Source organism: Lethenteron reissneri, unplaced genomic scaffold (assembly GCF_015708825.2).
Source record: "Lethenteron reissneri isolate LAM-NWPU_2019-01 unplaced genomic scaffold, ASM1570882v1 scaffold_1640, whole genome shotgun sequence".
Lineage (NCBI taxonomy): Eukaryota > Metazoa > Chordata > Hyperoartia > Petromyzontiformes > Petromyzontidae > Lethenteron > Lethenteron reissneri.
Window position 1 is genome coordinate 4,247,582 of NW_026891378.1, and position 27,832 is coordinate 4,275,413.

General features: G+C 49.2%; 1 protein-coding gene across 1 annotated transcript; it reads left to right on the top strand.

Moving 5' to 3' along the window:
- The first annotated feature begins 721 nt into the window (after positions 1–721).
- Positions 722–27,606, top strand: LOC133339084 (voltage-dependent calcium channel gamma-5 subunit-like). Its single transcript, XM_061547202.1, has 7 exons — positions 722–846; positions 20,208–20,403; positions 22,647–22,724; positions 24,410–24,550; positions 26,286–26,440; positions 27,088–27,366; positions 27,478–27,606. The coding sequence occupies exons 2-7, from the start codon at positions 20,208–20,210 to the stop codon at positions 27,604–27,606; spliced, it is 978 nt and encodes a 325-aa protein (XP_061403186.1). The 5' UTR covers positions 722–846.
- The last annotated feature ends 226 nt before the right edge of the window (positions 27,607–27,832 follow it).

Below are 27,832 nucleotides of genomic sequence, written 5' to 3' on the forward strand. Positions count from 1 at the left end.
GCTAAACTGGCTATCCATAGGGCTGGGGAATTTTCCATTGAAGGAAATCGTTCAACCAAGCCACTGTCGCATCTTCAAAAGCCCATAGGTTTTCTGCCAGAACGTGGCTAAACATTCCTCTAAGCTCGGTTGACGAGGAGGTGTCCCCAGCCTTCTTGACGCGTTGGGCTAGAGGAGTGTGCTTTATGTTCGATTGCCGATGGAGGGGGGAGCTGAGCTTGAGGTTTCCGAGGTGTTTGTTGTTGTTGTGTTTGCACCGTGTAAATGTTGCGTCTCTTGTATTTAAAAAGCTAGACAGAGCTCCCTCCAAAAAAAGGCCGTAAAAATACCGACAGGATGAAAGAAAGAAATCGCCGAATCACTGAGTAATTTTTGAATGTTTCTTTTGATCTTACAAAATATAGAGGGAGATACGGGGGGGGACGGGGGGGGGGCGTGAAATCTATCGTGAAATCTTTCATTTAAAAGGGGGGGAAGGGGTTTACATAGAGCAAAGCATAAAAAAAGACGAAAAAAGACAAAATAATACGAAGTGATGAACGAAGCAAAGTGCCGACTACACCGAGCATCTTCTTGTTTCCTCTGATCGTAAAAAATAAGAGAGAGTGAAAAAGGGAGAGCGTGGGAGAGGGAGAGAGGGAGAGAGGGGTAATAGAGAGCTAGAGAAGGAGAGGGGGAGCGTGGGAGAGAGAGAGGGGGAGAAGGTTACAAGAGAGCTAGAGAAGGAGAGGGAGTGTGTGAGAGCGAGCGAGCGAGAGAGGGAGCAAGAGAGAGAGAGGGAGGGGTTTGAGATCTCATTTTCAGTCCGTGGGTTTTCATCGCGCAGCGGAGACAGCGAGAAGCAAGGTGAGACACGCGGAGACACGGTGGGAGAGACACGGTGATACACGGTGGGAGACACGGTGGGAGACACGGACGGACGGGGGGGCATGGGGGAGAGACACTTGGAGACACGGGGGAGACACGGGGGAGACACGGGGTGGGGGGGGGGTTTGAGAGAAACACGGGGGGAGACACGGGGAGAGACGCGGTGGGAGACGCGCGGGGATATGCGGGGGAGAGACGTAGGGGGAGACACAGATACACGGGGAGACAGGGAGGGACATGGTGGGGGGGGGGGGGAACACGGGGGATATACGGTGGGAGATACGGAGGGAGACACGGTGCGGCATGGGAGAGATACGGGAGAGACAGGGGAGACATGCGGTGAGACAAGGGGAGAGACACGGGGTGAGACACGGGGAGAGACATTGGAGATACACGGGAGAGACACGGGGAGACATGGGGTGAGACACGGGGAGAGACACGGGGAGACACGGGGAAAGACATGCGGAGACACGGGGAGACATGGGGAGGGAATAAGGGAGAGACAGGGGGGAGACACCGAGACACGGGGAGAGACACAGAGACACGGGGAGAGATACGGGATGCGTGCATTGTGTTACTGTCTGGTTTTGGTTCCCGTGACAACCATCACCACCATCATCACGACCACCATCACCATCATCACTATCATCACGACCACCGTCATCACTATCATCACCATCATCATAATCACCATCACCACCACCATCACCACTATCATCACCATGACCATCATCATCATCACCACCATTATTACTATCATCACGACCACCATTATCACCATCATCACCACCATCACCACCACAGTCTTCACGAACACCATCACGAACACCATCACCAACATCATCACCACCATAACGACTACAGTCACCACTACCATTATCATCATCACCATCATCATCATGACTTCTACCATCATCATCACCACCACCACCAAAATCATCACCCGACACCGTCACTACCATCACCATCGTCACCATCAGCATCAGCATGCAGCCCACGTCCCAAGCGTCACGTGACCGAGGAATTCCCCTCCTCCGTGCGTGCCGCTTAAATTAGCGGTGGGATGGTGGTGATGGTTGTGATGATGATGATGGTGGTGGTGCTGGTGATGGCGGTGGTGATGATGGTGATGATGATCGGGGTAATGGTGGTGATGATAGTGGTGATGGTGGTGATGATGATGGTGTTGATGGTGATGATGGTTGTGATGATGGTGGTGATGTTGATGGTGCTGGTGAAGGCGGTGGTGATGATGGTGTGATGATCGGGGTGATGGTGGTGATGATAGTGGTGATGGTGGTTGTGGTGATGGTGTTGGTGCTGATGGTGGTGATGATGGTGATGGTCATGGTGATGGTGTTGATGGTGATGATGGGGATGGTTTTGATGGTGATCATTGTGATGATCATGGTCATGGCGGTGGTGCTGGTAGTGATGATGGTGATGATGAGAATGGTGATGGTGGTGATGATGAGGATGGTGTTGATGATGAGGATGGTGATGAAGGTGGTGGTGATGATGGTGATGATGATCGTGGTGGTGATGGTGGTGGTGGTGGTGGTGATGATGGTGTTGGTGATAGTGATGAAGGTGATGGTCATGGGGATGGTGTTGATAATGGTGTTGGTGGTGATGATTGTGGTGATGATGGTGGTAATTATGGTATTGATGGTGGTGTTGGTGGTGGTGATGGTGATGATGGTGGTTGTGATGGGGATGGTGATGGTGGTGGTGATGATGATGCTGGTGATGATGGTGGTGGTGATAGTGATGATGGTGGTGATGTTGGTGGTGATGATGGTGGTGATGGTTGTGATAGTGATGATGGTGGTGATGATTGTGGTGGTGGTGGTGATGGTGATGATGGTGATGGCCATGGTGATGGTGGTGATGGTGATGATGGGGATGGTTTGATGGTGATCATGGTGATGGTCATGGTCATGGCGTTGGTGCTGGTAGTGATGATGGTGATGATGAGGATGGTGATGGTGGTGATAATGAGGATGGTGGTGAAGGTGGTGGTGGTGATGGTGATGAAGGTGATGGTCATGGTGATGGTGTTGATGATGGTGTTGGTGGTGATGATTGTGGTGATGATAGTGGTGATTATGGTGTTGATGGTGGTGTTGGTGGTGGTGATGGTGATGATGGTGGTTGTGATGGGGATGGTGATGATGGTAATGGTGATGATGATGGTGATGATGGTGGTGATAGTGATGATAGTGGTGATGATGGTGGTCGTGATGATGGCGCTGATGATGGTGTTGATGATGGTGTTGGTGGTGATGTTGGTGGTGATGATGGTGGTTATGATAGTGAGGATGGTGTTGGTGGTGGTGCTGGTGATGATGGTGATGATAGTGATGATTATGATGGTGATGTTTTTGGCGATGATAGTGCTGATGATAGTGAGGATGGTGGTGGTGGTGAAGGTGATGGTGGTGGTCATTATGTTGGTGGTGAGGATGGTGGTGGTGATAATGGTGATGGCGATGATGTTGGTAATGATGGTGTTGGTAGTCATGATGGGGGTGATGATAGTGTTAGTGGTATTGATGGTGGTGATAGTGGTTGTGATGGAGATGGTGGTGGTGATAATGGCGCTGATGATGGTGTTGATGATGGTGTTGGTGGTGATGTTGGTGGTGATGTTGGTGGTGATGATAGTGATGATGGTGGTGGTGATAGTGATGATGGTGAGGATGGTGGTGGCGCTAATGATGATGATGGTGATGATCGTGATGATGACGGTGATGGTGGTGATGGTGATGATGGTCGTGATGATTGTGGTGGTGGTGTTGGTTTTGTTAGTGGTGGTGGTGGTGATGATGATGACCGTGGTGGTGATGGTGGTGATTATGATCATGATGATGATGGTAGTGGTGATGATTGTGATGGTGATGATGGTGGTGGTGATGGTGAAGATGGTGGTAGTGATGAGGGTGATGATGATAGTGAGGATGGTGGTGGTCGTGGTGAAGGTGATGGTGATGGTAATTATGTTGGTGGTGAGGATGGTGGTGGTGATAATGGTGATGGTGATGATGGTGGTAATAAAGGTGTTGGTGGTGATGATGGTGGTGATGAAAGTGTTAGTGGTGTTGATGGTGATTATGGTGGTGATGATTGTGGTGGTGATGATGGTGGTGGTGATGGCAGTGATCATGGTCGTGGTGGTGGTGATGATATTGGTGGCGGTTATGGTGGTGATGATGATGGTGGTGATGATGGTCGTGATGATGGTGATGTTGTTGATAGTGGTGATGGTGGTGGTTATGATTGTGGTGGTGATGATGACGGCAATGATGTTGATTATGGTGGTTGTGATGATGATGGTGGTTGTGTTGATCGTTATGATCATGATGGTGGTAGTCATCATGGTGGTCGTGATGATGATGGTGATGATGGTGGTGATGGTGACGGTGGTGATGGTGGTGGTGATGGTGGTGATGATGATGGTGGTGGTTATTATTTTGGTGGTGCTGATGGTGGTGATGGTAATGATGGTGATCGTGGTGGTGATGGTAGTGGTGATGATGTTGGTGATGTTGGTGATGATGGCGATTATGGTGTTGATGTTTGTGATGATGGTGGTGGTGATGATTGTAGTAATGAAGGCGATGATGGTGATAATGATGGTGGTGATAGGTGGCAACAATGGTGGTGATGGTGTTGGTGTTGATCGTGATGATGATGAAATGCGATGGTGGTGATAATGATGGTGGTGATGGTGGTGATGGCGATGATGGTGGTGATGATGGTGGTGGTGGTGATGATGGTGGTAATGATGATCGTGATGGTGGTGATGGTGATGATGGTGGTGATGAAGGTGGTGATGATGTTGGTAATGATGATCGTGATGATGATGGTGTCTTAATGATGGTGGTGATCGTGGTAGCGATGATGGTGGTGATGGTGGTGTTGGTGATGATGACCTGGTCTGGAGTGATTGTATGGCATGGTCCAGATCAGCTCAATACAAACGGTAGGAGGCTGCTATATTTTTGTGCAGCTCATGGGCTTGTAATTACCAACACGCTGTTCTGGCATCGGCGCACCCACACAACATCATGGATGCATGCCGGGTCTAAGCAAGAACATCTGCTGGACTACATAGTGACGGATCAGCGGATGCGAGCCCATGTCCTTGACACCAGGACCTACCGTGGAGCTGATCTGCCCTCTGACCATCGACTAGTCATCTGTAAGATGCGCCTGCCATTCTTCCACTCCGGTGGTGGGTGTACACCCAGGACCCCATTCCAACCTAAGGTGGGCCTGGTCTCAGCTGATGAAATTTGCAAGCGAGAATTTCATCATCGCTTGCGGCTAGGGTTGGCATCGTCCCCCAATCCTCCTGATGTCGAGGGTAAATGGGCGAGGTTTAGGACCGTGACTCATGCAGCTGCAATGGCTGCTTTGGGTACGCGGTCCAGACCTCCCCAAAGACCCTGGCTGACAGATGGTTGAGAAAAAGCGACAGGCCCACTCTAATCCTCTACAGCATCCCACGTCAGAGAATGAGGAGGCTTACTGCAGCTTTCGCTCGGAGGTTAGGAGATCCCTGAGGCACTGCAAGGATGGGTAGTGGTCGCTGGTTGTTGAGGATATGGAGTCCTCCTCAATGGCCCGCGATCATAAATCCCTATTTAACTCCATCAAAAAAGTAACCTGCAGCACCACACCTATTACCATCATTAGGGGAAAGAACAGTGATCCAATCTCCGACCCCCAGGAACAGGTTGTCAGATTTGCTGAGCATTTCTGTGAGGTCCTGGGGGAGGGGGAATCCCTAGGCTTGGAAAACATCATGGGACAAAGTGGGGATGACCCTGCTGAGGCTGCGGTGCCTCAAATATTTGAAGAATTCACACTCTGTGAGTGGCTGGCTGAGGTGCCATCTGTTGAATGAGTAATACATGCGATCCAGAGTCTGAGACCAGGAAAGGCACCAGGCAGAGATGATCTTCCAAGAGAAATGCTGAGGGAGGGTGGCGTTTGTGCACAGACTGCCCTACATGACATTATAACAGCAGTCTGAACCACTGCATGGGTTTCGCAGGACTGGAAGGATGCCCTTGTGATCCCCCTCTTTAAGAAGGGGGACCGTGCAGGGGCATCTCACTCCTCAGTATGCCGGGAAAGGTCCTGGCAAGGATTATTCCACATCGCCTTGCTAGGCACGCTCAGGAAAGGCTTGTGGAGCCTCAATGTGCTTTCAGGATAAGGCGGTCCTGCACGGATGCCATATTTTCTGTCTGTCTGCTACAGCAGAGGTGTAGGGAATTCCAACAAGACCTACATCTCTGCTTTTTTGACCTGGTCAAGGCCTATGATAGTATCAGTAGGCCTGGTCTCTGGGTTTTTATTCGTGCTTTCGGAGTCCCTGACCCTCTGCTCACGATCATTAAGGACCTTCATGATGGTGAGCGGGCCCGGGTAAAACTACGTGGCCGGGAGTCAGAGCCATTCGCTGTACACCTTAGCGTGCGACAGGGATGTCCTCTGGCTCCCACACTGGAGGAATTTCTATCTGGTACAGATATAATGGGAGGCTGATCGATGCCCAGGTGCGGTAAAGGGATGGCTACCTTTTGCTCAACCATGTTATGTATGCCGATGATCTGGTGATTGCTGCTCACTCAGAGGAGGAGTTGGAGGTGCTGCTGCTAAACCTGGAGCTTGCCACCAAGAGGTGGGGGCCTTACCATCAGCCCCACCAAAACTAAGCACCTGCCAGGGTATTTTGTACCATCGGGCACTCCACCCCCACAACTCCAAATCGGTGATGGGGCAGTTGTGGAGAGAGTATAGAGTTTCCCATACCTGGGCAGTGTGCTCATTACCGGCTCCGGTTTAATAGCAGAGGTCTCACTCCGAATCAGTCGAGCACCTTTATCTTTTCATGGGTTGCGTTACGCTGTGTGGAAGCTACCTGGTCTGTCACTCCGCACGAAGCTTCGGGTCTTTTCGGCATCAGTCATTCCCTCCCTTCTCTACGCTTGCGACACCTGGACCCCCCTAATGGAACATCTTCGCCGGTTACAAACATTTAGGCTGGCCTGCCTACGATGCATCCTGGGTTTAACCAGGCTGGATTGTGTGAGGAACCCACAAATCCTTGAAAGATCTGGACAAAGTCCCATCGGTGAGCTCCTCCGGCAGGCAAGGCTGCGTTGGCTGGGCCATGTACCCCGCATGCCAAGTCACCGCATGCCTAAACAGCTTTTGTTCGGCCGGATCGAGGGGGCTAAACGAGCGTGGCACGGGCTAGAGAAGAGATGGCGTGATGTGGTACAGGAGGATGTGGAGCTGAGTGAACTTGCCGATCGGCCTCTGTGGAGGAGGCTCGTGAAGGACGCTACTGAGCAGTTGGAGGCAGTCGCCCTCCAACAACAACGGAGGGCGGAGGAGCGACGCTCACAACAACGAACAGAGCGCCGGGTGGCTAAAGCACAGCAAGTTGGCACAGTAAGGGGCACAGGTGTTCCATCCTCCAGTCATCTTAGTCAGTCGACCCGTGGCACCTGGGTCTACCCTGTGACCTCCTGCCAGCGGGCGTTCGACACTTCACGTGGCCTCGGGGTGCACATAGCCTGGAACAAGCGTTGTGGTGACGTCATCGCCACTTAGTGGTGAATGGCGATTGTTGTTGTTGATGATTACGGTGGTCACAATGATGGAGGTGGTGATGGTGACGATGGTGATGATGACGATGGTGATGATGAGGATGGCGATGATGTCGGTGATTGTGATGATGATGTTAGTGACGGCTGTGATGATGTTGGTGATGGTGATGATGTTGGTTATTGTGGTGGGTAGTGCTGAGTCTATGGATAGTTGAGTCTTTGGGAAGTGTTGAGTTTTTTGGTATTGTTGAGTTTTTGCGAAGTGTTGAGTCTATGGGTAGTGTTTAGTCTATGGGCAGTTTTGAGTCTATTAGTAGTGTTAAGTTTCATCTTCTTGGTTCTTTCGGTAAAGTCACGTAGAAGGGAAGTAATAAAATAATAAAAATAAAACATAATAAAATAATTCTCACGACGTTTCGGCCAGCGTTTGATTCAGACGCTGTCTCCCCGACAGACCTGGTCTTCACCTGAGGACGGCTGCTAGCGTTGTGGCCGAAACGTCGTGAGAATTATTTTATTATGTTTTATTTTTATTATTTTATTTCTTCCCTTCTACGTGACTTTACTGAAAGAACCAAGAAGATGAATCCCTGCAGTCACGAAAGCTTTAAATCGAAATTTAGTCTTAAGTTTATTGGTAGTTTCGGTAAAGTCATGTAGATAGAAAATTAATAGATCACGACGTTTCTATCGGAACACAAGCAACCGTCATCAGATGAGACAAACACAACAGGACAACTGCTGTCTCACCTGATGACGGTTGCTTGTGTTGCGATCAAAACGTTGTGAACTATTCATTTTCTATCTACGTGACTATACTGAAAGAACCAAAGAGTATGGATTCCTGCAGTCACGAAATATTAAAATCAAGATTTATTGGTAGTGTTGTGTGTTTGGGTATTGTTGAGTTTATACGAAATGTTGAGTCTGTGGGTAGTGTTAAGTCTATGGGTAGTGTTGAGTCTATGGGTAGTGTTGAGTCTATGGGTAGTGGTGAGTTTTTGGGTATTGTTGAGTTTATGCACAGTGTTAAGTCTATGGGTATTGTTGAGTCTATGGGTATTGTTAAGTTTACTTGCAGTTTTATATCTGTGGGCAGTGTTGAGACTATGGGTAGTGTTGAGTCTATGGGCAGTGTTGAGTCTATGGGTAGTGTTGAGTCTATGGGTAGTGTTGAGTCTATTGGCAGTGTTGAGTCTTTTGGTAGTGTTGAGTGTATAGGGTAACATTGAGTTCATGGGTAGTGTTGAGTCTATGGGTAGTGTTGAGTTTTTGGCTATTGTTGTGTTTATGCGCAGTGTTGGGTCAATGGGTATTGTTGAGTCTATGGGCAGTGTTGAGTCTATGGGTAGTGTTGAGTCAATTGGCAGTGTTGAGTCTTTGGGCAGTGTTTAGTCTATGGGTAACATTGAGTTCATTGGTTGTGTGGAGTCTTCGGGTAGTGTTGAGTTCATGGGCAGTATACATGTTTGTTGAACTTATTTCACAGCATACGTAGCCAACCATGCTAAATGTAGGTGTGGGGTGAAGGACAACAAACTAAACACAACAACAAGAAGCAGTTCTAAAGAAATTAGTTTGTCAATTTAGAGTTTTCGTTTAGTGTATAGTAGTGCAATGTAAAGCATAGTATACATATGTATATTAGTGTAGTATAGTGTAAATTAGTGTCGAATATAGTCGTGTAGTGTATAGTGTATTGTATAGTAGTGTATAGTGTAGTGTTTATCAGTGTAGTGTGTCTGACCAGCTAGTTGTGCCTCAGGCTTGTTCCATCTGGCCCGGTCCTCTAGCTGCTACCGTAGGCGCACACCAGGCTCAACATCCCTGGTGAGTCAGTATAGTCAGCAGCTGCCAACGCCGAACCCCGGGCGGCGGTTAACTAACCCGGAAAACTCAGCTTGTCTGAGCCTGGGCGTGTGGAACCCCTGGTGGAGGAAATTCCACCAAAAAGGGTCTTTGGACCTTCCACTGCAACCAGGACCATCTCCAGTCGTCTTGACTACGTCTTGCCACTGGGTACAGATGGGGCTGATCGAGAGAGTGAGGTTGACGCTTCGCAAATCACCCTCACTTAAATCCAAGTTCTCTGCGCAAGTCATGGCACTTTTTACCATCGTCATTATCCAAGTCCTGTGGCGATGGGTGAGCGACGATGCAGCAGGCACGGATATGCTGGAAGCTGTAGCCGCAAACCTGCACGCAGGCGGCTCAGGATATTGGTCGTTCCCTCACTGGACCGAAGCAGCAGTGAGGTCCGGCAGCACCCTGAGTGACTGGGCAGCCCTATTCAGGATCACACTGCTCACCTCCGTAGTGAGGAAAGGGTTAGAAAAGGTACCCTAAACATTGCCTGCTTCAAAACATCCTGGCCAGCCTACCGCAGCTGGCGGGATCCCATACTTGCGATCGAAAAACAAAAAGAAAAACAAATGAAATGAAAAAGACCAAAGTGATACCACTCACTGTTGGCGCCTGGAATGTGCGCACTTTGATGGACACATCTGGATCAAAAAGACCTGAGAGACGCACCGCCCTCGTGGACAGAGAGCTCGCCAGATACAATGTGGATGTTGCTACCCTTAGTGAGACCCGACTGGCCAATACTGGACAGGTTACTGAAGTGGGTGCAGGTTACACATTCTTCTGGAGCGGACGAGGCCAGGAGGAGAAACGTGATGCTGGTGTTGGTTTTGGAGTAAAAAACCACCTGGTCAACCAACTGGCAAGCCAACCCAAGGGGATAAACGATCGATGAATTACCTTAAAGCTCCACCTATTGGGTGAAAAGGAGGCCACCATCATCAGTGCCTATGCCCCTACCATGACCAAATCTGACGAGATCAAAACCAAGTTTTATAATGACCTGGAAGTCATTATTGCTGCCACAGCCAGCTCGGACAAACTCCTGATACTTGGTGACTTCAACGCCAGAGTTAGAAGTGACCATCAATCATGGAATGGCGTCATAGGTGCACATGGCATTGGAAAATGTAACAGCAACGGTGTTCTACTGCTGAAAATATGCTCTGAATTTGACCTGCTCATCACCAACACGATATTCCAACTACCAAAAGCGCAAGAAAACTTCATGGATGCATTCTCGATAACACCACTGGCACTTAATTGACTACGTCATCATGAACAGGAGCGACCGGCACGATGTCAGGGTGACCAAGGTAATGTGTGGTGCTGAATGTTGGAATGACCATCGTCTCATCATCTCCAAACTTAACATCTGGATTAAGCCTCCCAGACGCCCACAAGGAAAAAGACGTGTCAAGCGTCTTAACATCACTCGCCTACAAGAGGAACACGCCAGACTGGCCTTTGTTGAGGCTCTAGACCATCACCTGGAGTCTCTAAGCTTCGAGAATACAGACGCTGAGACAGACTGGACTGCTCTCAAGACCGTGGTGCATTCTACAGCCCTTGAATCACTTGGTGTCCCCATACGTACACATCAAGATTGGTTTGATGAAAACGATGAAGAAATCCGAGCACTCCTTGACGTAAAACACCACCTGCATGAAGCATATCTGAATGACAGCTGCTCAAGCTTAAAGAAATCTGCCTTCTTCAACATTCGCAGGGTTGTCCAGCGGAGACTCAGAGTCATGCAAGACACCTGGCTGTGCGCAAAAGCTGAGGAGATTTAGTCCTACGCTGACAGTAACAACACCAAGTGCCTCTATGATGCACTCAAGCAGGTCTATGGTCCGCAACACTCAGGAACTTCACCTCTCCTGAATGCAGATGGAACAACACTCCTCACAAAGAAGGAAAAAATACTTGCAAGGTGGGTTGAACACTTCAGCGTAGTCCTCAACCAGTCAGCATGCATAAATGAGGAGGCAATTGCGAGACTGCCTCAAGTTGCGTTGTGGCCGAAACGTCGTGAGAATTATTTTATTATGTTTTATTTCTATTATTTTATTACTTCCCTTCTACGTGACTTTGCCGAAAAAACCAAGAAGATGGATGCCTCTATAATCCATCTCTATCAGAGGAAAGGCAATCGGCAGGACTGCGGCAACCATAGAAGCATCTCCATACTATCAATCGCTGGCAAAATCTTGGCAAGAATCATTCTGAACCGCCTAATTGTCCACCCAGACCAGGGTCTGCTACCTGAGAGTCAGTGTGGTTTCAGAAAAGACCGTGGAACCACTGACATGGTATTTATTGCCCGACAGTTACAGGAGAAATGCCAAGAACAAAATCTTGATCTATATATGCTTTCGTTAATCTAACAAAAGCATTCGACACAGTCAGCCGGGAGTGCCTATGAAAAATAATGACCAAGTATGGGTGTTTCAGACAAGTTCATTGGTATCGTGTGCAACTCTTCTATATGGGTGCGAAGTCTGGACAGTTTACCAGCGCCATGCCAATAATTTTAATCATCTCCACTTGAGTTTTCTGAGGAAACTGCTGAGGATTAAGTGGCAAGACAGAATCCCTGACACGGAAGTCCTCAGCAAGGCCAATATCCCCATCATCTACACCTTGCTTGCGAAGGAACAGCTTAGATGGACTGGCCACGTGACCAGAATGCCCTGCGCGAGACTTCCAAAACAAGTCTTCTTTGGCGAGCTGAAGAATGGCAAGCGAGCACAAGGTGGCCCCAAAAAGCGCTACAAAGACATCCTTAAAGCTTCCTTGAAGAGCTTTGGATTCGACCTGAAAAGCTGGGAATCCCTAGCACAGGACCGACCTGCCTGGAGAAGAAAAGTACAGGACGGTGCAGTCCTCTGTGAGAGTAGGAGAAGCTCCTGTGCCATCTTGAAGAGGCAGCAGCGCAAATCTACCAAGAAAGGACTTGTGGCTGCACCTCAGAGCTCTACATCCTCCCTGACCTGTCCAGTGTGCCACAGATAATTCCGGGCTCGGATTGTCCTGTTCAGCCATCTGTGCACTCATCAAAACCCAACAAAATGACAAACGAGCCATGGTCATCATCAACTATGATGGACGAACAAGAAGAAGAAGCAGTGTATAACAGTGTAGTGTTTTAGTGTCGCGTATAGTCTATTGTGTAGTGTATTGTATAGCAGCATAAAATAGTGTAGTGTATAGTATAGTGTATAGTGAGGTGTGTAGGGTAGTATATGATGTAGTGTGTAGGGTAGTATCTCGTGTATAATAGTGTAGTGTAGAGTATTGTCGTGTATAATGTAGTATATAGTCTAGTGTATACTCGTGTAGTGTATAGTGTAGTGTATAGTGGTATATAGTATAGTGTAATGTATGGTAGTATATATAGAATAGTGTATAGTTGTGTATAGTTTTGTGTATAAAGGTGTAGTGTATACTAGTGTTGTATATCGTACTATATAGTGAAGTGTATAGAGTATTGTATAGTACTATATCGTGTAGTGTATAGTGTAGTGTATAGTAGTATGTAGTATATAGATAGCATCTACAAGCGCGGCGTAATGCTGCAGTGACCTTCATTGTTTTACGGCTCACAGCCAAAAGCCGCCGATGCTGCTGCTGCTGTTTCGAGGATGACCGAGCCGAGTTCGCGTGATGATCGTTGACGAGATCAGCGAGACACACTGAACCCCGTGTGCAGTGTGTGCGTAGTGTGTGTAGAGTGTATGTAATGTGTGTGCGTAGTGTGTGTAGTGTGTGTGTAGTGTGTGTGTGTAGTGTGTGTAGAGTGTGTGTAGTGTGTGTGCGTAGTGTGTGTAGAGTGTATGTAATGTGTGTGCGTCGTGTGTGTAGAGTGTATGTAGTGTGTGTAGTGTGTGTGTAGTGTGTGTGTGTAGTGTGTGTAGAGTGTGTGTAGTGTGTTTGTGTGTGTAGTGTGTGTGCGTAGTGTGTGTAGAGTGTGTGTATGTAGTGTGTGTAATGTGTGTGCGTAGTGTGTGTAGAGTGTATGTAGTGTGTGTAGTGTGTGTGTGTAGTGTGTGTATAGTGTGTGTGTGTAGTGTTTGTAGAGTGTGTGTAGTGTGTGTGTGTAGTGTGTGTGCGTAGTGTGTGTAGAGTGTGTGTATGTAGTGTGTGTAATGTGTGTGCGTAGTGTGTGTAGAGTGTATGTAGTGTGTGTAGTGTGTGTGTAGTGTGTGTGTGTAGTGTGTGTAGAGTGTGTGTAGTGTGTGTGTGTGTAGTGTGTGTGCGTAGTGTGTGTAGAGTGTGTGTATGTAGTGTGTGTAATGTGTGTGCAGTAGTGTGTGTAGAGTGTATGTAGTGTGTGTGTAGTGTGTGTGTAGTGTGTGGGGTTGTGCGTATATAGTTTGTATGTAGTGTGTTTGTAGTGTGTGTATTGTATGTGTAGTGTGTGTGCAGTGTGTGTAGTATATGTGTGTCTGTGCGTGTAGTGTAGGGTCTACACCATCCCATGTCAGAGAATTAGGAGGCTTACTGCAGCCTTCGCTCGGAAGTTTGGAGAGCCGTGAGGCGCTGCAAGGATAGGTAGTGGTCGCGGGTTGCTGAGGAGATGGAGTCTGCCTCAGTAGCCTGCGATCACAAATCACTATTTAATTCCATGAAAAAAGTAACTCCGACCCCCAGGAACAGCTTTGCAAATTTTCTGAACATTTCTGTAAGGTGTTGGGGGAGGGCAATTCCCTCAGCATGGAAAACATCATGGGGCAACGTGGGAATAGCCCTGCTGAGGCTACAGTGCCTCAAATATTGGAAGAAGTAGTCACCTCCTGTGAGTGAATGGCTGAGGTGCCATCTGTTGAGGAAGTACTGAAGGCGATCCAGAGTCTGAGACCAGGAAAGGCACCGGGCAGAGATGATCTCCCAAGCGAAATGCTGAGGGAGGGTGGCGTTTGTGCACAGACTGCCCTACATGACATCATAACAACAATCTGGACCATTGGACGGGTTCCGCAAGGACTGGAAGGATGCCCTGGATGGTCCCCCTCTTTAAGAAGGGAGACCGCACAGACTATACCAACTAGACGGGCATCTCACTCCTCAGTGTGCCGGGAAAGGTCCTGGCAAGGATTATTCAACATTGCCTGGCTAGGCACGCTGAGGAGAGGCTTGCGGAGCCCCAATGGGGTTTCAGGAAAGGGCGGTCCTGCACAGATGCCATATTTTCTGTCCGTCTGCTACAGCAGATGTGTAGGGAATTCCAATAAGACCTACATCTCTGCTTTATTGACCTGGTCAAGGCCTATGATACCATCAGTAGGCCTGTGCTCTGGGTTGTTCTTCGTGCTTTCGGAGTCCCTGACCCTCTGAGTGGACTTACCAATGACTGGTAGTAGCGGTGTCAAGATCGGCCTCTGTGGAGGAGGCTCGTGAAGAACGCTACTGGACAGTTGGAGGCAGTCACCCTCCAACAACAACGGAGGGCAGAGGAGCGACACTCACAACAACGAGCAGAGCGCCGGGTGGCAAATCACAGCAATTTGTACAGTAGGGGACACAGGTGGCGCATCAGCCAGTCCTTTCAGTCAGTCGACTCATCGCACCTGGGTCTGCTCCATGACCTCCTGACAGCAGGCGTTCGACACTTCACGTGGCCTTAACGTGCACTTTGCCTGGCACAAGTGCCGTGGCGAATGGCGGTTGTTGTTGTTGTAAGTGTAGTGGCTAGCGCTACGCTGCGCGACGAATCTCGCGACCTGAGTTCGATTCTGGCTCACGGCCAACACCAGTGATCGTGATTATATTATCTGAACCGGTACTCGGATTCCCCTAGGTCGATTCAGCCTCAAATAAGTACTTGGTGGGGTGTGTAAATATCGCCACTAGGTAGACAAAGGTGGTCTCGAATGATGCTGGCCACCCACCCCCTCGTATGCCACAGTGCCGACCTTAATAGGTGCTCGCTAAGAGAACTTGTCCCAACGGTCTGTTAAGGCTATACTTTGGATCTTTGTCTTGGTGTGCGAGTGTAAGTGGTGAGCTGTAGTCTAGTAGCGGTTATCACGCTGCGCGACGAACCCGGCTGAGACCCGTGTTCGATTCCCGCTCTCGCCCAACACATTTGACAATTATTTGAACCGGTCTTGGGCCTCCCCTAGGACGACTCAGTCTCAAATAAATATCTCGTGCGGTATTTAGTAAACATTGTCACTGGTGAGACAAAGGCAGCCGGGCGTGGTCCGAGCCACCCTCCCTCTCGTGTCTTGTGCCAGCCTTTATAGCGGCTCACATACAGCACTTGCCATAGCAGCCTGCTGAAGGCTGTCTTTTCATGAGAGTGTGGTGTTTGCATGATATCCCCCTGTTCTACAGAGTGATAGTGTAGTTTGTATGATCTCCCCCTGTTCTATAGAGTGGGGAGTGAGTGAAGTTGTATGATCTCCCCGTATTCTAAAGAGTGAGGGAGTGGAGTTTGGATGATCTCCCCTTGTCCTACAGTGGAGTTTTTTTATGTTCTCCTCCTGCTCTACAAAGTGGTGTGAGTTCAGTTTGTATCATATCCCCCTGTTCTACAGAGTGAGTGAGTGGAATTTGTATGATATCCTATGCTGCAGTGTGAGTCGAATCTTGGGTTAGATCCCCATCCAGATAATGCCTGCTGCTGTATATTTGAAGTTTGCTTCTCTCTTTCGCTCCCCATGGTCGCATGGATTTGTCTATATAGCAGCTCAGTGGGGCCTTACTTGGTAAAATAAATATAAATAGCAGTTATATGTACCTACTATGTTTATTATCTATCCCTCTAATTAAGAACGAAGCAGGATGAAGATTTCTCCATAAATCTGTCTATCGCCTGACGATGCTTGTTGAAATAACTGGTGAAACGTCGTAATCGAATTGTAGATGTTGTGGTGATTTTACTCTACAACACACAACCAATTAGTGCTGTCCTGGTAACAAATTTGGAACGTTTGGTTTACGTGACAAACTCTTCACTAATTGGCCGTGTCAGGTGGTGGCGGGAGTAACAAAACATTTATATTGACACGATCTGACCAACAAAAACCTCTATTATGCATCGTATTGGTCGCGAAAGCTTACAGCGGTAACTAGGGACCTACACTCGTAGGTCGATTAAGCCTGACCCTCAAATGAGTGCCTGGTGCAGTGGTATGTAGAAAACTATGGGCATTATTGAGTAACTGGGAAGTGTTGAGTCTATGGGTAGTGTTGACTCTATGGATAGTCTTCTTGGTTCTTTCGGTAAAGTCACGTAGAATTGAAATAATAAAACAACAAAATAAAACATAATAAAATAATTCTCACGACGTTTCGGCCACAACGCAAGCAGCCGTCCTCAGGTGAAGACCAGGTCTGTCGTGGAGACAGCGTCTGCTTGCGTTGTGGCCGAAACGTCGTGAGAATTATTTTATTATGTTTTATTTTGTTATTTTATTATTTCCATTCTACGTGACTTTACCGAAAGAACCAAGAAGATGAATCCCTGCAGTCACGAAAGCTTTAAATCGAAAAATCTATGGATAGTGTTGAGTCTCTGGGTAGTGTTGAGTCTCTGGGTAGTGTTGAGTCTATGGTTAGTGTTTAGTCTATGGGCAGTGTTGAGTCTATGGGGAGTGTTAAGTCTATGGGTAGTGTTGAGTCTATGGGCAGTGTTGAGTCTCTGGGTAGTGTTGAGTCTATGGAGAGTGTTTAGTCTATGGGTAGTGTTGAGTCAATGGGTAGTGTTGAGACTATGGTCAGTGTTGAGGCTATGGGTAGTGTTGAGACTATGGGCAGTGTTGAGTCTCTGGGTAGTGTTGAGTCTCTGGGCATTGTTGAGTCTATGGGTAGTGTTGAGTCTCTGGGCATTGTTGAGTCTATGGGTAGTGTTGAGTCTATGGGTAGTGTTGAGATTATGGGCAGTGTTGAGGCTATGGTGCAGTGTTTAGTCTCTGGGCATTGTTGAGTCTCTGGGTAGTGTTGAGTCTATGGTTACTGTTTAGTCTATGGGTAATGTTGAGTCGCTGGGCATTGTTGAGTATATGGGTAGTGTTGAGTCTTTTGGCATTGTTGAGTCTATGGGTAGTATTTAGTCTATGGGCATTGTTGAGTCTATGGGTAGTGTTGAGCCTATTGACAGTTTTGAGTCTCTAATGTAGTGCAAATCGGAGGTGAGAGATGCTCCCTGCTCTGCTTAGTGTGAATGAGCGAGTGAGTGAGTGGGTGAGCGAGTCAAGTCCATCTCAGTCTCTGTACGGGACTTCTGGAAAAACAGCGGTAGTTGGGGAGAGAGTTGGTGCTACGAACCTGGCAGAGACCCGAGTTTGATTCCTGCTTACGGCAACCCAGAGCAGTGATAGCCAGTACCTGGGCCTGCCCTGGGTAGACTTAGCCTCCATTGAGTACCTGGTGTAGTGGTGTTTAAACATCACCACTGGGGAAACAAAGATGGCCGGGCGTGGCAGTGCTGGTCCACCCACTGACCTCTTCGTATGCCATAGTGCTGCCCTTCATAGGCGCTGCTACTCACTATGAACATAACTTTTCGCAAGAGTCTGTTAAGGCTTTGGGTGTTCGTAAGTTGAGTGTTTGTAAGTGTGGGTGTTGGCACGTAGGGGTGTTTGTAAGTCGGTTGTTCTTATGTCAGGTGTACGTAAGTGAGGATGTTTGTAAGTGCTGGTTTTGGTAAGTCGGGTGTTTGTAAGTCGAGGACTGCCGGTAATGCCTATGTTTTAAAAGTTAAAATCCCATTCTGGTCCTCATACGGATGACAAAATGAGAATAGGTTTTACCCTTTCTGGGTAAACCCCCCATATCGCCTGCAACGTACTCTTTTGGCAAATGCTGTTCATAGCGAGGGGGTAGGTGGCCAGCACCACGCCCGGTTGGCTTTGTCTCCCCCAGTGGCGATGTTTATTGTACACCACACCAGGCACTCATTTGAGGCTGTGTCGATCTAGATGAGGCCAAGGACCGGTAATCGTCACTGGTGTTCATGGCCGTGAGCGGGAATCGAACTCGGGTCTCTGCTGAGTTCGTAGTGTAGCGCTAACCTGCTATAGATGCGCTGAGGTAGTGGCACTGCTGGGATCTTGGAGTTCTGTTTAAGCTCCACAATTGAACTGAGTTCACGTAAGAGCTATGATTTTAATTATATTGATTGATTTACCAGGGAACTATATAGTGTATAGGTCTTTCATGAGAAGTGACCTGGCTATCACAGTCGGTGATGGTGAAGATGTTGGTGATGGTGGTGGTGATGATGGCCATGATGATATTGGTGATGGGGGATGTTCATAAATGCCGATGTTTGTAAGTGTGGGTGTTCGTAAGTGTGGGTGTTCGTAAGTGTGGGTGGTGTTCGTAAGTGAGGGTGTACGTAAGTGTGGGTGATGTTCGTAACTGAGGGTGTTCGTAAGTGTGGGTGGTGTTCGTGGTGGGGCCTTACCATCAGCCCCACCAAACCAAAGCACCTGCCTGGGCAGTGTGCTTATGGCCGGCTCCAGTTTAACGGCAGAGGTCTCACTCTGAATCAGTCGAGCGGCAATATCTTTTTATCAGTTGCGTAACGCTGTGTGGAAGCTACCTGGTCTGTCGCTCCGCACGAAGCTTCAGGTCTTCTCGGCCACAGTCATTCCCTCCCTGCTCTACGCTTGCAAAACGTGGACCCCCCTAATGGAGCATCTGCGCCGGTTAGAAACATTTAGGCTGGCCTGCCTACGATCCATCCTGGGTTCAACCAGGCTGGATTGAATGAGGAGCTAAGAAATCCTTGAAAGATCTGGGCAAAGTCCCATTGGTGAGCTCCTCCGGCAGACAAGGTTGCGTTGGCTGGGTCATGTAGCCCGCATGCCCAGCCACCGCATGCCTAAACTACTTTTGTTCGGCCGGATCGAGGGGGCTAAACGGCGCAGTATGGGCTAGAGAAGAGATGGAGTGATGTGGTACAGGAGGATGTGGAGGTGAGTGGACTTGCCGATGACTGTACCAGTGGTGGCAAGATCGGCCTCTGTGGAGGAGGCTCGTGAAGGACGCTACAGGGCAGTTGGAGGCAGTCGCCCTCCAACAACAACGGAGGGCGGAGGAGCGATGCTCACAACAACGAGCGGAGCGCCGGGTGGCTAAAGCACAGCAAGTTGGCACAGTAGGGGGCACAGGTGGTGCATCATCCAGTCATCTTGGTCATCTCAGTCAGTCGACCCGTGGCACCTGGGTCTGCCCCGTGACCTCCTGCCAGCGGGTGTTCGACACTTTACGTGGCCTCAAGGTGCACATGGCCTGGCACAAGCGTCGTGGTGACGTCACCGCCACTTAGTGGCGAATGGCGGTTGTTGTTGTGGTGTTCGTAAGTCGTAAGTTAAGGACTGTCTGTAACTTAAATATATATTTTTTTACTGCTGAGATCGTGGGATTTAAGCTCGCGAATGAACTGAGTTCACATAGCGATTCTCTCGTGTACAGACTGATAAGAACTAAACTCTTGTTCTGATTAAAATTTTATTTATTGATTTACCAGGTAGCTCTATGCTGTATAGGTCTTTTTTTCAGAAGCGACTTGGCTATCAGTCGGTGATGGTGATGTTCGTGATGATGTTCGTGATGGTGATGATGATGATGGCAAAGATGATGATATTGGTGGTGGTGATAGTGATGGCGGTGATGTTGGTGATGATATTGGTGATGGTGGGGATGGCGATGATGTTGCTGATGATGTTGTTGATGATGATAACTATGTTGCTGCCAGTCTCTCTCCACTGCTAGCTCTGTATCACAGTGACGCCAGTCTCTCCGCTGCGAGCTGTGTATTACGATGATGCCAGTCTCTCTCGACTGCTATTCGTGTACGTCGATGATGCCAACCTGTCCCTCCGCTGCTAGATGTCCGCGTGCGGGCCGCGCGCCCTGGCGTTGCTGAGCGCGTGCGCCGCTCTGCTTGCTGTGGCATCGCTGCTCTTGGCTGTGAGCACGGACTGGTGGCTCCATGCCCAGGAGCTGGAGACGCATGCTCGCAACCTGTCCCGTCGCGTCCGCGTCTCCCTGCACTCGGGCTTGTGGCGAGTGTGTACAGATATGGGTGGGTAACGGTGATCGCTCACTCGCTCACTCACAATCTTCACTCAATCACTCGCCCACTCACTCACAATCTTCACTCAATCGCTCGCCCACTCACTCACAATCTTCACTCAATTGCTCGCCCACTCACTCACAATCTTCACTCAATCGCTCGCCCACTCACTCACAATCTTCACTCAATCGCTCGCCCACTCATTCACAATCTTCACTCAATCGCTCGCCCACTCACTCACAATCTTCACTCAATCGCTCGCCCACTCACTCACAATCTTCACTCAATCGCTCGCCCACTCACTCACAATCATCACTCAATCGCTCGCCCACTCACTCACAATCATCACTCAATCGCTCGCCCACTCACTCTCAATCTTCACGCAATCGCTCGCCCACTCACTCACAATCATCACTCAATCGCTCGCCCACTCACTCTCAATCTTCACGCAATCTTCACTCAATTGCTCGCCCACTCACTCACAATCTTCACTCAATTGCTCGCCCACTCATTCACAATTTTACTCAATCGCGGCCCCACTCACTCACAATCTTCACTCAATCGCTCGCCCACTCACTCACACTCTTCACTCAGTCGCTCGCCCACTCACTCACAATCTTCACTCAATCGCTCGCCCCACTCATTTAAAATCTTCACTCAATCGCTCGCCCACTCACTCACAATCTTTACTCAATCGCTCGCCCACTCACTCACAATCTCACTCAATCGCTCGCCCACTCATTCACAATCTGCACTCAATCGCTCGCCCACTCACTCACAATCTTCACTCAATCGCTTGCCCACTCACTCACAATCTTCACTCAATCGCTCGCTCACTCACTCACAATTTCACTCAATCGCTCGCCCACTCACTCACAATCTTCACTCAATCGCTCGCCCACTCACTCACAATCTTCACTCAATCGCTCGGCCACTCGCTCACAATCTTCACTCAATCGCTCGCCCACTCACTCACAATTTTCACTCAATCGCTCGCCCACTCACTCACAATTTTCACTCAATCGCTCGCCCACTCACTCACAATCTTCACTCAATCGCTCGCCCACTCACTCACAATCTTCACTCAATCGCTCGCCCACTCACTCACAATCTTCACTCAATCTCTCGCCCACTCATTCACAATCTTCACTCAATCGCTCGCCCACTCACTCACAATCTTCACTCAATCGCTCGCCCACTCACTCACAATCTTCACTCAATCGCTCGCCCACTCATTCACAATCTTCACTCAATCGCTCGCCCACTCACTCACAATCTTCACTCAATCGCTCGCCCACTCACTCACAATTTTCACTCAATCGCTCGCCCACTCACTCACAATTTTCACTCAATCGCTCGCCCACTCACTCACAATCTTCACTCAATCGCTCGCCCACTCACTCACACTCTTCACTCAATCGCTCGCCCACTCACTCACAATCTTCACTCAATCTCTCGCCCACTCATTCACAATCTTCACTCAATCGCTCGCCCACTCACTCACAATCTTCACTCAATCGCTCGCCCACTCACTCACAATCTTCACTCAATCGCTCGCCCACTCACTCACAATTTTCACTCAATCGCTCGCCCACTCACTCACAATTTTCACTCAATCGCTCGCCCACTCACTCACAATCTTCACTCAATCGCTCGCCCACTCACTCACAATCTTCACTCAATCGCTCGCCCACTCACTCACAATCTTCACTCAATCTCTCGCCCACTCATTCACAATCTTCACTCAGTCGCTCGCCCACTCACTCACAATCTTCACTAAATCACTCGCCCACTCACTCATTCACACACTTATCTACTCACTCACACACTTACTCATTCACTCATCCACCGACTCATCCACCAACTCACTCACACACACCCATCGAATGACTCATCCACCAACTCACCAACTCAATCACCCACTCACTCGCCCACACACTCGCAAACTAGCTCACTCACCTACCTATACACTCAATCACTCCCTCACCCACCCACATAGCATCTCATCCACCGACTCATCTACCAACACAATCAACCACTCACCCACCCACTCATCCACCGACTCACTAAAACACCCACCCACTCAATCAACCACTCACCCATCCACTCATACACCGATTTACTCAATCAACCTCCCACACACGGGTGAGTGTGTATATGTGTGTGTGTGTGCATGTACACGTGTGCATACACGTATTTGTATGTACACGAGCGTATGTTTACGTGTATATATATGTGTGTGTGTCTTCCAGGTGTTAAACGCTGCTCCAGTATCCCGGGATTTGAAAGTTCAGAATTCGCAGGATCAGAGGCAACAGCCAACTTCCTACGTGAGTGTATGAGTGAGTGGGTGAGTGAGTGCGTGAGTGAGTTGGTGAATGGTGAGTGCGTGATTGCGTGGGTGAGTGAGCGGGTGTGTGAGCAAGTGGGAGTGGGGAGTGTGAATGAGTGAATGGGTGATTGAGTGGGTAAGTGAGTGCGTGGCTGTGTGAATGATTGAGTGAGCCAGTAGATGAGTAAGTGGGTGAGTGAGTGCATGAGTGGGTAAGTGGGTAGATGAGTGAGGAAGTGGATGCATATTTTGGTGAGTAGGTGAGTGGAGGAGTGAGTGGGTGGGTGGTTAAGTGAGTAATTGCTCGGGTGAGTGAGTGCGTGATTGAGTGCGTGATTGAGTGGGTGAGTGACTGGGTGAGTTTGGTGGGTGATTGAGTGAGTCGGTGGATGAGTGAGAAAGTGGTAAAGCGAGTGGGTGGGTGTGTGAGTGGGTGGATTAGTGAGAGAGTGGGTTGGTGAGTGAGTGGGTTGGTGAGTGAGTGGGTTGGGGAGTGAGTGGGTTGGTGAGTGTGTGAGTGCATGGGTGATTGAGTGAGTCGGTGGATGAGTGAGAAAGTGATTGAGTGAGTGAGTGGATGAGTGAGTCCGTGAGTGGGAAATTGAGTGAGTGAGTTGATGATTGGGTGCGTGGGTGAGTTGGTGATTAGGTGCATGAGTGCGTGCATGAGAAAGTGGGTGAGTGAGTGCATGAGTGAGTGAGTTCGTGCATATGTGGGTGAGGGCGTGCATATGTGGGTGAGTGATTGAGTGAGTCGTTGAATTAATAAGTGGATGGGTGAGTGAGTGGGTGGGTGAGTGACTGAGTGGCTGTGTGAGTGAGTGGATGGGTGACTGAGTGGGTGAGAAGATGAGTGAGTGGGTCAGTGAGTGGGGTTCGTGAGTAAGTAGGTGGCTGAGTGAGTAATTGGGTGAGTAATTGGGTGAGAGTGCGTGAGTGGGTGAGTGTGGGAGTGAGTGAATGAGTAGATGCGTGAGTGGGTGAGTGAATGGGTGAGGGTGTGAGTTAGCGGGTGAATATGTGAGCTGAGTGAGTTGGTGAGTGGGTGAGAGCGTGAGTTAGCAGGTGAGTGGGTGAGAAGTGGGTCAGGGAGTGAGTTAGGTAAGTGAGTGGGTGAATGAGTTAGTTGGTTGGTGGGTGGGTGAGTCGGTGGATGAGGAAGTGGGTGAGTGCGTGAGCGAGTGGTTGGATGGATGAGTTAGTAGGTAAATAAATTAGTGAGTTGGTGGATTAGTGATTGGGTGCATGGTTTAGTGAGTGGTTGGGTGATTGTGTGAATTAATCGGTGGATGAGCGGGTGGATTAGTCAGTGATTGAGTTGGTCAGTGGATGTGTACGTGAGTGGGTGATTTAATGAGTCGGTGCATGAGAAAGAAAGTGGCTGAGTGAGTGGGTGAGTGCATGTATGTATGGGTGGGTGGATGGTTGAGGGAGTCGGTTGTGGATTAGTCAATTGGTTTCTAGGTGAGTGGGTGGGTGAGTGAGTGTGCACTAAGTAGATGAGCGAGTGGTTGAGTGGGTGAGTGAGTAAATTGGTGTTTGACTGGGCAAATGTGTGAGTGAGTACGGAGTGAAGTAGTCATTTAGGGAATAGATGACAGTGTGATACATTGTGTGACACTATGTGACACTGTGTGACATCATTACACACTGCGTGACATCATTACACACTGTGTTACACAGGCATGGTGCGTAACTTCACCCCCTTTCCACTCGCGAGTCTTCTGCTCATGTCCTTGGGGCTGCTCCTCAATGCCGTGAGCCATGTGAGGGCTCACACCAGCGTGCTGCCTCTACTGAGCGGGGTGCTCTTCATACTCTCAGGTGTGGCACAGCAGCCACCACTACCACTCACTCACTCACCAACCCACCCACCCATTCACTCACCAACCCACCCACCCACCCACTCACCCACCCACCCACTCATCCACCCACCCACCCACCCACTCATCCAACCCACTCACCCACCCACCCACTCACCCACCCACCCACTCACCCACCCACCCACCCACTCACCCACCCACCCACCCACCCACCCACTTACCCACCCACCCACCCACCCACTTACCCACCCACCCACCCACCCACCCACTCATCCACCCACCCACCTATTCACTCATCCACCCACCCACCTATTCACTCACTCATCCAACCCACCTAAGCAGGCTATGCGTTAATTGTGTGTTGACCGACTCTCTGTGTTGCATTACATTACATTTCGATATTATGCTAGGTTATTTAATTTTAGTGTGTCTTTCTCCTAATTTTCAAGCTTGCGGTACCGTACCACGTCGTCGTCCACTCATTGACATGCTAATTTTTTCTCTGCCCCCTCCCTCTCTCAGCCCCCGCCCCCCCTCTATATTTAAGGCCTCGTCACAGAGACGATCCCTCTCTCTTTGTGCCGATACGTGTTCTCTCTCTGTGTATCTTTGTGATATCTGTCTGCTTATATTTCTGTCTATAGTTTTCTGGTTAGATTTTTGTTGCTATTTCTTTTATACCTGATGATGATTGCTTGTGTTGCAATCAAAACGTCGTAGTATGCTATTATTTAATTTATTATTTTATCGTTATACGTGACTTTACCGAAAGAACCAAAGAATAATTCCTGCAGTCACGAAAGCTCCAAAATTAAGAACAAATTAAAGTGTTCAACAATCTTAACGTTAAAACAAACGAAAACGTTAACCAATAAAAAACGCGAAATGAACGCACACTAAAAAATACCGAGATACAAACACCCACAGATAAAGACCCACTCACTTACTGACTCACTCATTTGCTCACCCACTCACTCACCTACCCGCTCACTTACCCACTCACCCACTCACTCACTGATACCAGCGTGCTACCTCTCCTTTCAATGGTGTGTTGCTCTTCATACCGTCAGGTGTGGCACAACCACCACCACTCCCAACACGTCATACAACTCACTCACCCATCCATTCACTCACCCACCAATCCACTCACCCACTCATTCAACCACTCACTCATGTATTCCACCCACTTACACTCACGATGCCATTGCTTATGCTCTTGATGATGATGTTGCTGATGCTCATGCTAACGATGCTACTCATGCTAACGATGCTACTGACGATGCCATTGCTGATGCTCCTGATGATTATATTGCGTCACAAAAAATGTTCCTGAGTAGTGTTATTTCCTAATTGCTTAAGCTTCAAAAGTAAAAAAAAATTGCTATTATTCCCCACAAACCTTGCTTTTGTGACCGTGACATCGATATTTCGAAATTTTACTATTTTCAATGAGAAAACATGTGCATTGATGTCTTTCGTTCACAATAAGTGCTGGTCACAAAAGCAAAGTTTGTTGGGAATAATAGCCATTCTCTATACTTTTTAGGCATAAAAAATAAATAACACTTAGTACCCAGGAACAAAAATTGTGTGACATAGTGTTATAATGATACTACTGACGATCCCACTGACAATGCTACAAACAATGCTACTGACAATCCCACTGACAATGTTACTGATAATCCCACTGACGATACCACTGACGATGCTAATGCTGACGCCGCTGCTCTCCTCAGGCCTGTCGCTAGTGCTCGGCCTGGTGCTCTACATCTCGGGCGTGAACGACGTCCATGATGAGGTGCGCTCCAGGGCCGGCCCGGCGCCCCTCGCTTTCCACTACCGCTACGGAGTCTCCTTCCTCCTCGCTGGGGCATCATTCTTCCTCAGCGAGGTGGGGATGCTGGGGTGGGGAATGGGAGAAGAGGGTGGGAGGGGCTAGTGGAGTGTGGGAGATGCTTCTGGGGAGTGGGAGGGGCAAGTGGGGAATAGGAGGGAATGGTTGGAGGGGCTAATGGGAGGAGTGGGAGAGGCTGGTTAGGTCAATGGGATGGGCGACTAACAAAACATGCAAACAACGGTGCTCTGTAGTAGGGCTGTCGCGACCAATATTGTCTGTAATAGAGGTTTTTTTTCACGAGGTTCATAAATTTTTTTTTATAGTTTAATGTATTCTTAAAAAGTTGTCCTGACACCTGGTAAAATTAAAAAGGTGGTTACAGCATAGCTCAGTGGTCCTTTCACAGCAGTGGTTCTTAACCTTGGGCGCATGCCCTTTCTGGGCACCTAAAGTACAACTACTTTGTTTCATCAAACCCAATGTATTTATTAATATTATTTAAAAAAATTACGCTTGAGAAACGTAAGGAGTGCAAGTGAAAGGTTAAGAATCACTGCTTTAGAGTATAGCTCAGTGGGCCTTACACCTGCAAAAATAAGAAAACACAGTTCATAGTTTACAGTATAGCTGTGTGGGCCTTACAAATGGTAAAAAAAAAATGTTATTTTAGTTTAATAGTTATATTTTTATATATTCCGCAGGGCGCTGGGGTTCTGTGTGTCTACCTCTTCACCCGCCGCTACTCGGGGGGAGGTCCACGCGGGGCGGGGGGTGGGATGGGTGGGGGGATGGGCGGGGCCGGTGGGATGGGGGGCGGGGCCCACCGCAACAGGCCCCGCCTCTCGGACGGCTCCAACCAATCGGCGCGCATGCTGCACCCGCCGTCGCCGCCCCCTCGCTCGCGCACCCTCTCCGACAGCTCCTCGCACCTCGCGCTCCCATTGGCCAAGGGCGACGAGTGGGGCGGGGAGCGCTACGTGGTCGACGCCTCCGCCTGGGGGAGGGGTGGTGGTGGTGGAGTGGGTAGGGGTGGGGGCCGTGGTGGGGTGGGGCTCGCTGCCGATGCCGTCGTCCCCGTGTACGTGGACGAGGAGTGGGGCGAGGGGCGCGGCCTGGACGAGTGGGGGCGGGGCCTCGAGTCGTGGGGGCGGGGCGACGGGCGTGGCGCGGAGATGCTCAAGTGCCCTGAGTACAGCGCCGTGACGTCATCGCCCTGTTAACCACCGCGGCGGCGGCAGCAGCAGCGTGCTGGCTCCCACGTGGCAGCCGTGTGTGTCGTGTGTGTGTCCGCATATGTCCACCTGTGTGTCTACCTGTATGTGTGTCTACCTGTATGTCTGTCCACCTATGTGTATGTGTGTCCACCTGTTTGTGTGTGCGTGTCCACCCGTATGTGTGTCCATCTATGTGTCCACCTGAGTGTATATGTATACGTGTGTTCACCTA

Excerpts from the sequence above, each read along its gene's own strand:
- LOC133339084 (XM_061547202.1), top strand. The coding sequence starts at position 20,208 with ATGTCCGCGTGCGGGCCGCGCGCCCTGGCGTTGCTGAGCGCGTGCGCC. Across the intron at positions 20,404-22,646 it reads GCGAGTGTGTACAGATATGG|GTGTTAAACGCTGCTCCAGT; the intron begins GTGGGTAACGGT and ends TGTGTCTTCCAG. Across the intron at positions 24,551-26,285 it reads GGTGCTCTTCATACTCTCAG|GCCTGTCGCTAGTGCTCGGC; the intron begins GTGTGGCACAGC and ends TGCTCTCCTCAG.